The sequence below is a fragment of the Manis pentadactyla genome, chromosome 3, assembly GCF_030020395.1.
Source record: "Manis pentadactyla isolate mManPen7 chromosome 3, mManPen7.hap1, whole genome shotgun sequence".
Taxonomy (NCBI): domain Eukaryota; kingdom Metazoa; phylum Chordata; class Mammalia; order Pholidota; family Manidae; genus Manis; species Manis pentadactyla.
The window spans coordinates 199,796,527-199,810,044 of NC_080021.1; the positions used below are offsets into that span (position 1 = coordinate 199,796,527).

The 13,518-nt window shown below is 36.8% G+C and overlaps 1 protein-coding gene across 9 annotated transcripts in view; it reads right to left on the bottom strand.

The window, feature by feature from the left end:
• LPAR1 (lysophosphatidic acid receptor 1) overlaps positions 1-13,518 on the bottom strand; it is a 128,153-nt gene that overhangs the window by 57,167 nt on the left and 57,468 nt on the right. For 8 of the 9 annotated variants that reach the window (XM_036903362.2, XM_036903360.2, XM_036903358.2 and 5 more), the window contains one exon: positions 234-981. In XM_036903362.2, coding sequence (XP_036759257.1) covers positions 234-981 — 748 coding nt within the window. Of the gene's footprint in view, positions 1-233; positions 982-2,023; positions 3,292-13,518 lie in introns of those variants that run through there. The other variant, XM_036903365.2, reaches the window with a different exon arrangement.

A 13,518-nucleotide genomic window follows, 5' to 3' on the forward strand; every position in this document is an offset into this window, starting at 1 on the left:
TCACAACCCTGAGACGTGTATTTCCCTAAAATCAATTCTGTAATTGTAGAAAGACCGGTATGCCGACTTCACAGACATTTGATTTAAAGATGTCTCATCCCTTGTAATTTCTGCACATATACCCACCTGTGAATATTCATACTGTTTGTTGTTTACCCCTATCATAAACTAATATGGTTTATATTAAGACACTGAGAATCTGTAAAGTAGGTTACAGTCGAGGTAGAACTCACCGAGTACTATGACCACAGTCTTCAGCAAACTCAGCATGGTGTCCCGATTCCGCCGGGGTCCAGAACTATGCCGAGACATCCTCATAGTCCTCTGGCGGACATAGCCAAAGATATGAGCATAGAGGACCACCATTACAACGAAGGTCACCAAGTTGAAAATGGCCCAGAAGACTAAGTAAGAGTCACTGTAGAGGGGCGCCATGTTGGAACAGTGCTCAATGTCACAGATGCAGTTCCAGCCTACGCTGGGGATAGCGCCCATGACGATGGCCATGGTCCAGATGACCACGATCACCACCACCACGCGCCGGTTGCTCATGCGCGTGTGAAGCTGCATGCGGAAAACCGTAATGTGCCTCTCGATCGCAATGGCCAGCAAGTTGGCCACAGACGCCGTCAGGCTGGTGTCGATGAGGCCCTGACGGAGGAGCCACGTGCTGACTGTCAGTCTCCGAGTGTTGGGTCCCGTATTGAACATTAGGTAGAAGTAGGCCAACCCAGCAAAGAAGTCCGCAGCAGCCAGATTAGCCATTAAGTAATAAATAGGAAAATGGAAGCGGCGGTTGACATAGATGGCCACCATGACCAGTAGATTGGCCAACATGATGAAGATACAGACGGTGATTCCGAGTCCCATAACCAGCTTGCTGACTGTGTTCCATTCTGTGGCAAGATACTTTCCACTCCGGTTGTAAAAGAAGGCGATGGACTCATTGTAGAAACACTGCGGTTCATTCATGGCTGTGAACTACAAGAAAAAGGAAGAAAGATGAAAAAAAAAAAAAAAGAAGAAACCACAGATGCAAATTTAAAGATATGTATAGACAACACAAGACTTCTTTGGTAAATGTGGCAAACAAACCAAAAAAAAAAAAAAAAGGCAAAGAATTTGAAAATCTTATCTTGCATAACATTCTACAATTATGTTGAAACCCCAAGGTTTCTCTCTGTATTACTCTCTTCAAGATTAAAGACACTTGCAGTTAAAAAAAAAATGACAAGGTCTGTGCTCAGTGGTTGCATGTCACTTAAGTCTACTATAAAAGCCGCATGGCCCAGAAATCTTAAAATACATGAGACAGATGAGAATTTTGCAGAGCATTGCAATTGGAAATTTACCATAGTGAAATGTTTCTTGACCTGTTATTTAAGGGAACCTGTAAGTATAGTTGGTTTATAGAAAGGGCATTATTGCCCTATTATTCTATATTTCTGTTCTCACATTGTATGTTCAATCTGCGACAGGCATTTTGTAATGCAAATCTTCAGAAGGACCATCAGTTCTGACATTTCAAAGAGGTCACTATGCATCAAAGCTTCTTTGCCCAAAGCCAGCATTTGCTACTTGACATTCCTGTGGTCAGCACTGTCTACCCCCATGACTCCTTATCCCCAGAATAGTATTTGTCAACCAATCTGTGACGTTTGAGAATTTTTTCTTTTTAGAGGACACAAGAAATATGTTACCTAATGTAACCTCCAAAAAGCAGTTAGCACTTTGACATTGCTCTACAATTAGATTAGAAAAAGTATACCTTTGAAAAAGTGGAATAACGTTTTGTTATGTATTTTCTTATTTTTCAACATCAATTAGAATATATTTGCTTATTCATTATTTATACTGACTTATACCTGATCAAATACTCTAATATCCATAGGCTGTGCATATATGCTTACCAAACACTGAATATTCCAGAACAGTGCAATGCTTATTAAATGGTTAGTCTTCTGACTTGTCCTCACTTAAAACTTTAATAGCTTTTCGATCATGCTTCTATCATTACACTTACCATGCTGCATAATTCCTTATCACTTCACTTGTCTGTTTCTTAAAGAGATCAGGGTCCAGGGAAGAGTTGAAGGGCTTGGCTTGTAAGTTCCATCGCACCCCAAATCTTGCTGATTACTCTGGGTTATTCATCCAATTTTCTCTCCTCTCAGTTGCTTGACCTCATCTCTAATGACCTTCTATTCTATTACAGCTCAGCTGCCCACTCCTGTGGTCACACCCTGGACTTCATAACCATTCAGAACTGTCTCCCTTGGGAAATAGCATACATTTTAGTTACTTACCACTTTTCATAGTCCCAGTTTTCTCATTAGACCCTTGGTATATCAGTTCTTCCAAGTCATCTATTTCTTCAAGCATCTTTTTTCCCAACAGATTGCCTTCCTATTCTCCCCTTTTCCTTATCCAATTTAGATCCCATAGTGTATCATTTCCACCTCTTCATTGCTAACAGAGGAACACATTTTCTTCTTGAAGACTCTGATGTCAGACGTCCTTCAGAATTCAAAATTTTTCCGGTTTTAAGAACAGTTCTACAGTCCCATACATGATGCAACATCCCCATCAAAATTTGGAGCAACATTCCACAATCAAACATTAATTTCTAAAGTAAAACATACGAATATATACAAAATTTAATAAATAAACGTCATAAATAGCCTCACATCAATTTATTCACGGCAGGTTTTGACATTGAGTTATGAAAAAACTTAAAATTTTGGATCCTCTTGAATTTTTTAACTTCAGATAAGGAAGAAGAGACCTTTATCTTTTAATCTACTTGTCCCACATACTTTCATAATAATTTTTAGCATAACACCAGTCCTGAATGAATGCAATTGGTTGCCACTTCCACACCTACAGGGCTTCTGAGAAATGCTAGAGAAAAATCAACATATCTGGCAGATTGATTCTGATATAAATTCATGATGTCAACCTCAACTAAGACCTCAGTGCCACAAGAAATATTATTTTCCCCCTAATTATTATTCAATATAATAATTTCTTCTCCACAATGATTTTTTAAACTTATCTACTTTTCTCTTTTGAGACCCACCTTCTCTCCATCAGCAGTTGTCAAAGGAGGAAAATAGAAGTCACCAGATTGGAACTGTTTTACCCTTACCTTTCTACCACCAGAAAGACAAAATTACCTATTCAAAAATCCAACCTTTCTTCCTCCTCTGTTATAATGGAAAAGGTCTACCTTTTGTCACCCATCTGTTCTCAACCTCATCCATTCCTCCCATTTCAAGAACTTTGTTCTATGAACTGCTTCCTTTCCCCTCCTTGCATCGTCAATCCCCCCTCCAATTCCCCCTTCTCTCCTTTCTACCCCTCCCAACTCTTTCCTATACACATTTAAGTAAGTTTAGTTTCTGCCATCTTTAAAAAAAAAAGAGAGAGAAAAGAAAAAAGAAAAAGAAGGCTCCCATGGCATGTTCACCTTCCAGCTTTGATCATTTTTCTCCTTCATAGCCAACTGGTCTCTGTCTCATTCATTCCGCTTCTCAGTTAACTATATTATAGCTCTGCCCCCACCCCTCCATGAAATCCACTCTAGTCAAATTCTTGAGTTCTATATAACTTTCCAAGTCACACCAATCAGTGGCTATTCCAATGGAAAAGTTTCAGTCCTCACCTTCTTGACATTTCAGATCATCAGATACATGACTGAGAGGCTCTTCTTAGAAAATTCTGTCTTTGGCTTTCCTGACATCATACTCTCCTGGGGTTTTGGTCCATCTCTATGGCTGCTCATTCTCAGTCATTCTTGAGAGTTCACTATGCTCTGTGCAATACTGATATTTCTACACAATTTATATCCTCACTCACACTTGCACTGGGTTTTCTAATATGTCCTCAAGATTTCAATTCTCTTATATATCTCAAATACTCCTCTATCTATATATTTAACCCACACTTCTCTCCTAAGCTCTAGGCAAATGTCAAGGTGCCTACTGGTATACTAACTGACTACCCCATAAGGACCTCAGTCTCTGTGTCCAAAACCAAACGCAAGCTCATAACCATCCTCATGATCCCCAACTTGCTCCTCCTATATTCTCTATTCCAGAGGCCAGAGAACCATGATCAATTCAGTGGCCTGACTGCTAAACCTGGAATTCCTTCTTCTCCCCTCATCCTCATCATTAAACCGATAACCAAATCCTGTGTATTCTCCTTCCTAAGTATCTGCTCCACCTGTCTACTTTAGTCCATTTTATGGCCACCAGCTTTATTACTACTGGCTTCCTAAGTGTTCTTTCTACCCAGTGCCAATCTGTTCTCTAGTGATCTTCTAAAAGCGATAGTTGGTCAAGCTGTCGCCCTACTGAAAATGCTTCGATGGCTAACAAGTGCACCTAAGAGAAAAATCTAAGCCACATTATCAAGTCTTACCTGCCCTCCAGCCTCAACTCAAATTATTAATGACCAGATTCTATCTCAGCTCTACTTAATGTGCTGTGCTTTCTCACATCTGCTTTTCAGTTTCAGTGAGAACAGTGGTTTTCTGCATCAGAACTGCCTGGAAGGTTTGTAAAACACAGATTGCTGACCACACCCTGAGAATTTCTGACTCAGGAGATCTGAGGTGGGGGCCCAGGTGATGCTGGTCCTGGGACTACTCTTTGAGGACCACTGGCCTGGATAAACCTTCCCCCAATTTCCATCTGGCTACCTTTTTCTTTCCTCATGCAGTTGAAAGGTTATTCTTTCTAGCCAATCTCCCGAGACCTTCCCAACTCTAGACAAGGTGAGTCTTACCACAATTCCTTGCACTTCTCCTACAACAACACTTACCACACGGTATAATAGTTGCTTAATTATCTATTGACACCTCCCTACACTAGGCTACAAACCCTATGAGAGCAGAGATCTAGCTCTCTTATTCACTGTTATATAGCATCCAACTCTTAGTTAGACTGATTAGATGCTCAATATATATAGTTTGCATTAATAAGTTATAGATAATTCCATTTTACCAGTTCCCTTTCTGCAAAGGGTACTTTTTTAAAATGTTAGCACAAATGCAAAATTCCAAAATTCTCTTCTTTCCTTTAGCCCCTATAACACTTACTCTCTCTGGAAAAATAAATGTTAAATCACATATCAAGCACATCTTCACAGCATCCCAACTTGTGAACACCAATTGTCAACAAAAGCAAGCAGTGGTTTGTGCAGCTCCTTGACTCTTCCCAGCTTAGAAACACAGTTAAGGATGGCAAAGGAAAAAAGTATACATTGCCTTTTAAGTCACAATAGGCTATGATGAATAAAACTGACTGATGTTCACTAGTGGTATCCCATACGTTGAATTAACAAATGGCACATGACCCCGGCCTATGCCATCTCTTATCTCTCAGAAATTGAATAGTGATACCATAAAAACCATATCCTATTTAATGACATACTTTATGATTTTGTGATCCTCAGTTTTATCATCTGTGAAATGAGGAAATTGGACTAAATTATACGTAAGGTCTATTTCAGATTTAAAATTCTATACTAAAGGAATTCTGGGTAAGAACTCTGTATTTCATAAAAAATTACCAGCTAAATGTTCATACTGTAGTAGAAAATATACCAGGAATTAAAAATACTAAGGGTAGAATATATACTTGAGAAAAAGAGGGATTGCAGCTAGATTTAGTACAACAGGACTGAATGGAAACAATAATTAAACCTCCTCTCTTATCACCTGCACAAAGCAGCAGGCTTCCAGAACAAGTGAGGGAGATCATGGCAGAGCCTCCAAGAGCCAGAAGGGCCGTCTGAAAGGGCTCTCTTTCCTCTTCAGGACCTAATGGACTTACGCAGAAACCCACATCAAACTCTGGGAGAATCCAATTCAACTGTGACTTGATTATAAGCCATGAAGGTAATCTTGGCTATAATGATATAGCAAACAAAAATATACGTATATGTCAGAAACAATGGGGAAAATACAATCTCAAAGGAGATGGCCATCTGAAGAACAACAGAAAATACCTCCTCTTGCAGCAGATTTATGGGGGAAAAGATTAAATAATAGCGTATTTCTCATTTGTATTTTCAATGTGCTTTGTAAGGGTACCAGCATTAAAAACAGAAAAAGCCATGATAAAGACCAAAAAAAAAAAATCTAGTAAAAACTATCCAGAGACTGAATTCATTTCTTATTGCTACTGTAACAGGTTGCCACAAATATAATAACTTGAATAATGTATATTTCTTATCTTATTGTCATGGAGGTAAGAAGTCTGAAGTTGGTCTCACAGGGCCAAAATCAAAGTATTGGCAGGGCTTTGTTCCTTTCCAGAAACTCTAGAGGAGAATTTTTCTCATCCTCTCCAATTTGTAGAGACTACCCACATTCCTTGGCTCATGGCTCCGCCTTCCATCCTCAAAGCCAGCAATAGCCAGACAAGTCTTTCTCACACTATCATTCTAGACTCTTCTTCCCTCTTCCACATTAGGGACTCCTATGATTACACTGAGCCAACCCAAACAACCTAGGGTTATCTCCCCATTTCAAAGTCCTTAATCACATTTTAAAAGTCCCTTTTGCCATTTAAAGTAGCATATTCAAAGATTCTGGAGATTAAGTAACGGACATTTTTGGAAAGTCATGATTGTGCCTACCAAAATGATGAATAACAATTTAACTAAAAATGGCAATTCAGGCAATGAAATGAAGTCTAAAAATTCCAGGAAACTGAAATGGCAAATAAGAGACATAAGAAATGCATCCAGCACTCAGAGAAGGTCAGAGATGACAGGAATAATAAGAAAGGATGCACATACAGGAAAATAAATCTAGTTATACTAGGAATCCAAGAAAAACTAAACAAAGTTGAATATGGCTTGAAATATAAGAAAAGTTATTGCTTAAGAAGAAAGACTTTGGCTTACTGGTTTAATTTATATAAACTACAAAACAGAGTTAATTAAAAGCAACTAAAATTTGGATATAGCTTGGTTAGATTCTGGAATCTCAAGGGTAAATAAAAAAATTCCAAAAGTATAGAAAACCATAAAAATAAACAAAGAACAAACAAATCATGTACTCAAGAAAGACAGAACAGACATCACCAAGCTCCTGCTGCAGAATTCTAAAGGGCAGAACACAAGCAACCAAAAACCTTCATTAGAGGGAGAAAACATCTAGATACATAAATTCCACAGCCACCTATATTGATATTCTTATATGAGGACAACAAAGAACAATCTCAGAGATGTGGAAGGTCAGCAAGAACATCATCTACATTTCTTTCCTAAAGAAAATGCAAATGCAAATGAGCCAGGATAAAAGTAAAAATAAAAAGCAATAGAATAAAAACAGTGGCAGCAAGCATCAAAAATCCATAAAACACATGAATTTAAGTAACTGCTCTTCATGTGATTATAAAACTTAAAGCAAATATCAGAACTAATTCTTGAAAGTACATTTACTATAAAAATAATTCAATAATAATCAGGAATTAAAATCACAACGTCAATAAGAACTTGAAATGTGGGAGAAGAATGTAAAATGTTAATAAATGTAAAACATTAATAAAGAATGTATGTTAATTTTCTCTTTTTATTCAGGTAAGAATCAAGACATAACGTTTAAATTGTAACAGTAATTTTCAAAAATTATTTTCAAAAATCACCAAATTGATTGTAATTACCATGTATTGTAAGAAATTTAGGGTAAACAAAAATAACTGACAAAGCTCAATAACCAATTTTTTGAGTTTATTATTCTAAAATCCAAATCAATCAGAAATTTGTTTGTAATAATAGAAGTTACAGAATTCTGCCCTGTCCAAGGATATAAATAAAATAGGATTATTCCAAAAATAAATTGTCCTTGATGCTAAAAAGAGGAGTCCACATTCATGCCCTTCTCACATCGACCAATTACATCTCAGGATGAAGGGGCCAAGGGAGGAGGCCTCTGGCAGAGCAGATGTTCCAAATCTCAGAAATTTATTTCACCCCATGGTGTGATCTCAAAAGAAGTCATAAAAAAATCTGCCAAGTCTAACTCTAAAGAGACACATATGGTGGGTATCTTTGCTATGCACTTCATTTATTCATTTGCACATTCACAAACATTTTTGGAATGCCAGATATGGGAAGGACATTGCACTTCACCAAAAAGTTGTCCACCTGAGTGCCTGTGGAGCCACTCACAGTCCATCCAATGCTTTTAATCTCCTGAGAGACAATATATATTCATCAGCCATGAGGAAAAGGGCACATTTAGCACAAACTCACAGACTGGTAATTAAACCTACATGATTTAGTAACTATTTACAAATGAATGTAAATATGTGCATAACTGACCTTCTAAAAGAGATATTTTAATCTATGCTGGATAAAGACCAGTAGTAAAATATAAATCAAGCCAAGTTGGTTTCCCAGTACTGTTAAAAAACAATAGAGTGGGTGAGGACTTGTTCCTGATTCTGATTATCAACAGCTAATTTGGTCTTTGCAAGTCCATAAATGCTGAGTGTCGATTTTCTTATTTGTCAAGATATGAATGATCTCTAAGCCCTCTTCAATTCTAGTTCTTAACTCTAAAAAAAAAATCAGACCTTCCACACATTTCCTCCCCAAACCAAAAATTTAAAAAAAGATCAGCAAGATGCCACAGATTCACTATTTGCCTTCTCTGTACTACACTGTCTTCCCCGTGACCCCCCACACTACACTGATGGACAGTGACTGCAGTGGGGTCTGGGTGGGGACTTGACAATATGGGTAAATGTAGTAACCACATTGTTTTTTCATGTAAAACCTTCATAAGAGTGTATATCAATTATACCTTAATAAACAAATAAAAAATTAAAAAGATCAGCAGAATAGCATAGAATTTAATACCTGAAGTCTCTATCACAAGAAAAATAGTTCTCACCCTTTTTAGACCCTCAAGTTAGAAACAAAAAAGTGAAAAAGTCTGTCACAAGAACTAGAAAATGGTCCAAAAAACAACACTGATACAAACTAAAAATATTTTAAAGTTAGAATCCTTAAAATAACTAAAGAATATGCAACTACTAGATTTTTAAGTTTATCTGAAAAAGTACATAAAATGCTATTTATTATAAAGTAAACAATGTATATACATATGACGTATATATATATATATATAAAGAAAAGATGGAAAACAAATTGTAAATCAATGACAATACTTTGTACCTGTAACAGCCCCTTGTTGAGGAGGTTACAAGAAAATAAGCAACATCACACTTGTCAAATTTCCAAGGAGAGAGTATTTTGAGTTGGTCCTAAAAGTAAGGAATGGAAAAATACACTAAAAACATTAAGATGTTCTAGAGAAAATATAATAAGTAGTCCTTTAGATGCACTGCTGAGATAAAGGGGAACTTCAAACCGAGGTCACAGGCTGTCCTGGCAGCAGATTATCATATTATGGAGACAGGGCATTAAATATTACTGTAAGAAGAGGATGAGCTCTTGGTCTTGGGGGGCAGGGGGTTAGAATGGAGACCCAATCATTAAGCTAGTAGTGTTGAAGTCCTCCCTATCAGTAAAGGGGTAGACCAGAATAAAATCATCTATTCAGTTCACTGGGGAAAAGAAGGAAGTTTTGTGTCTTCACTTAGGTTCCAGGTTGGGAAATAAATTAAAAGACTCCTTTCAGAAATCATGATCCCAATCTTATAAGTCACCCATGGTTGGAAACTGAAGTCAGACCACCTGTCACGTCCGAGAACCCAGAGAAGGAGAAATGGACACAGACCGCAGTCCTGAGCCCGTGGTGTCCCCAGCCCCCTCCCACTCCACGGGCCTGGCACGGCAAGCACCACTCCTCTCCAAAGGGCCAGACCTCAAGGCAGCCCCACTGGATTCTCTCAGGTCAGGCCCACTGGAAATGAACTCATCATCCAACAGACTAAACACCCAGGAAGCATGCAGCGGGGGAGACTTGGCTGAAAAGTACACAGCAGGATTAGACCCAAGAACGCCAGATTAAAGAGAAAACTAAAATGACTGAGGTTTTGTATGTCCCCTTTTCCTCTTCAACTGTTTCAAGAGATACACTTTCTATTTCTACTTCATAATGCTTATTCTTAATATTTTCACGTGGACACTTAAAGTCTAAAGGCAATCCTCTTCCCTTGAAACAAGCTTTTATGCCAATGCCTCTGCTTCCATCTCACATGTTACTGTCCTTCAGCATTTTACTTCTAGTTGTTTTCAAACCTACCTAAAATTACTTGATATTACTGTTTTGGTTTTATGTTTCCAAAGTTTATTTGATTATCTCTGTATGAAGCCAGCATAGTTATGTTGCAAAAACAATCAAGGATATTAAGAGTAAAATAAATCATCAGCCAATATTATTTAAGAACATAAATGACAGCTCCTAAATGAAATACATGTTAAATACTTACATGTAATATAATGTTAATATAAGTTATATATGGATTATGTAAAATTATATATTATACCATATAAATATATGTAAATTATGTATAAATGTGTGTATAAATGTCTGATCACAATTAAATAGGATTTATTCTAGAATGCAAAGATTAAACATTTAAAAATCTAGTAATATAATCCATCACATGAACAAATTCAACAAAAGAAAACAGGCCAACGATCATCTCAATAAACATAGACAATGTGTCTGGTAAATTTTCATATCCTTTCATAATACTTTGACAATCTATAATTAGAGGAACTTCCTTAACTTGACAAAAGGTGTATGACAATATTTGGTAGATATATTCCCTTTTGAAACAGAAACTAAATAAGTCACCAGCTGCTTTTAGTATGTACTAGGGGTCATAGCCAGAACAGTAATGAAAAACAAAAATGAATAGGACTGGAAAAGAAAAAAAAATTGTTTTTCACAAGTGATATAATCAGTTATATAAAAGAGCAAAATAATCTATAAACAAATTGTATTAAAAGAGGTTTAACAAATTTGCTGGATTAATCATTTAGCTACATGAACCAACTATATTCCTGCAGAAACGCCAGAAAAAGTATTTAATTATTATTTTATTATTTCAAGAATACATTAACAACAAGACCTAATGTTTCCAGGAATAAGTCTAACTATTCAAATGCTTGCAAGAAAACCTAAAGAAAGAAAATATTTCAAGGAGGGAAAAATGTTAAGATGTCAATATTTCCAATATTAAATATAAATTCAGTACAATAAATACCAAAAAAAACAAATAACCCACTTAAAAAATGGGCAGAAGACCTGAACAGACATTTTTCCAAAGACAACATACAGATGGCCAACTGGCACATGAAAAAAATGCTCCACATCACTGATTATCAGGGAAACGCAAATCAAAACCACAATGAGGTATCACCTTGCACCAGCCAGAATGGTCACTATTAAAAAGACAAGAAATAACAAGTGTTGGTGAGGATGCGGAGAAAAGGGAACCCTCCTACACTGTCGTGGAAATGCCAGTTGGTGTAGCCACTGTGGAAAGCAGTGTGGAAGTTCCTCAAAAAACTAAAAATAGAAATACCACATGAGCCAGTAATTCCACTTCTGGGAATTTATCCAAAGAAAACAAAACCTCTGATTTGAAAAGATATATGCACCCCTATGTTTATTGCCACATTATTTACAATAGCCAAGATATGGAAGCAACCAAAGTATCTATCAATAGATACAGAAGATGTGGTACATTCGTACAGTGGAATTCAGCCATAAAAAAGAAAGAAATCCTGCCATTTGTGACAACCTGGGAGGACCTACAGGGGATTATGCTAAGTGAAATAAGCCAAATAGAGTAAAACAAATACCATATGATTTCACTTATCTGCGGAATCTAAAAACAAAACAAAATGACAAAACATCAACAGACTCATAGACACTGAGAAGTGACTGGTGGTTACCACAGGGGAAGGGTTGAGGTGAGTGGATAAAATAGGTGAAGGGAATAAAAAGGCACAAAATTCAAACACAATATAAATTAGTCACGGGGATGAAAGTACAGCATAGAAAATATAGTCAACAGTTCTTTAACATCATTCCATGTTGACAGTAATTACACTAGTTGGGATGAGTATTTAATAATGTAGATAACTGTTGAATCACTATGTTGTACACTTGAAACCAATATAATATTGTATATCAACTGTACTTCAATAAAATACATTTTTAAAAAAGAGTAATTCTCTAGAACTTCTAGAAGGAAATAAAGTTATATTTATAATCCATATATGGGAGGAGTTTTCTAAGCAAAACCAACACATTGATAAAAGTTGACTAAAAATTCAAGACTTCTGTGCTGCGAAGACTTTGTAATCACTGAAAAGTAAAGCTGACGACCAGTAGAAAGTTTGGCAATGCACATCAAAAAGGCTTAGATTACAGTGAAATATGAAGACTTTCTATGAATTAGAAAGGGAAAGCTAAACAATCTAATTGTAAAATAGGCAAAGATAGGGATAGGCAATCCACAGAAGAGGAAACCTTAATGGCCAATCATCACATGAAAAATTAATTACTCTTACTGGGAGTCAGAGAAAGTTAAATACAAACTGCGGTCAAATCCAACTTACCTCCATCAGAGCGGCAAAATTAACAAGTCTGAAATTATCAAGAGCCAGTAAAAACTGTCATACGGTGCTGGTGGGAGTAAAATTTAGCACAACTGCTCTGAGAAAGTTTGGCAAAACACTGAAGTTGGACATGCATCCTTTTATAATATCAAAATACCAGAAGCAACATAAATATTCATCAACTGGAGAATGGATAAAATGCAATGTGAGCGGAAAGGTATACTAAAAAGCAACAGGATGAACAAACTGGAGCTTGGCGTAAACTGATGATGAAAGCAGTTTGCACAAGTATAGTCAGTGCTCCATCCCTAGGAATGTCAAAAACTTGCAGAAACATGCTGTACATCGTTTATATTTTTCCCACATATGTATACAGCCACACACACCTTCAGGGAAATGAAAAATATCAATTTATGATCGGAGCCAAGTGGGAGGGAGAACTGGGAAGGGGTACAAGGGGCTTCAACTTCACCTGTGATTATTTGTTTCATTTACAAAAGACCGAAAGGTTTTAAAGCAATGGCATCAAAATGTTCAAATTTTACAAAGCTGGGCCATAGATACACTATTGTATTATAATACTCTTTACACTTTTCTGTATGCTTGACGTACTTTTAAAAAACAAACCGCCACCTACTTCAGCCTGAGTCTGTTAACAAAAGAGGGAGCAAAGGAAGGAGAGCGGGAGGAAGCCAGCTTACTGCTAGGCCACACCAGGCCCCAAGAATAATTAGTGGATAAAAACCAAAACATGTGATGACATTTCACTTAAAAGTTCTATTTCCTGAGAGACAGCAAAGGGTATGGGAGATAACATGATAGATTTATAGCAGCTGAGAGCTTAGGCCTTAGAATTGGTAAGACCTGAGTTCAAATTCCAATTGTTTCATTTCCTAATATGATTTCAATAAATTATTTAACACTCTCCTCTTAGCAGTTCGTTTCCTCTTCAGT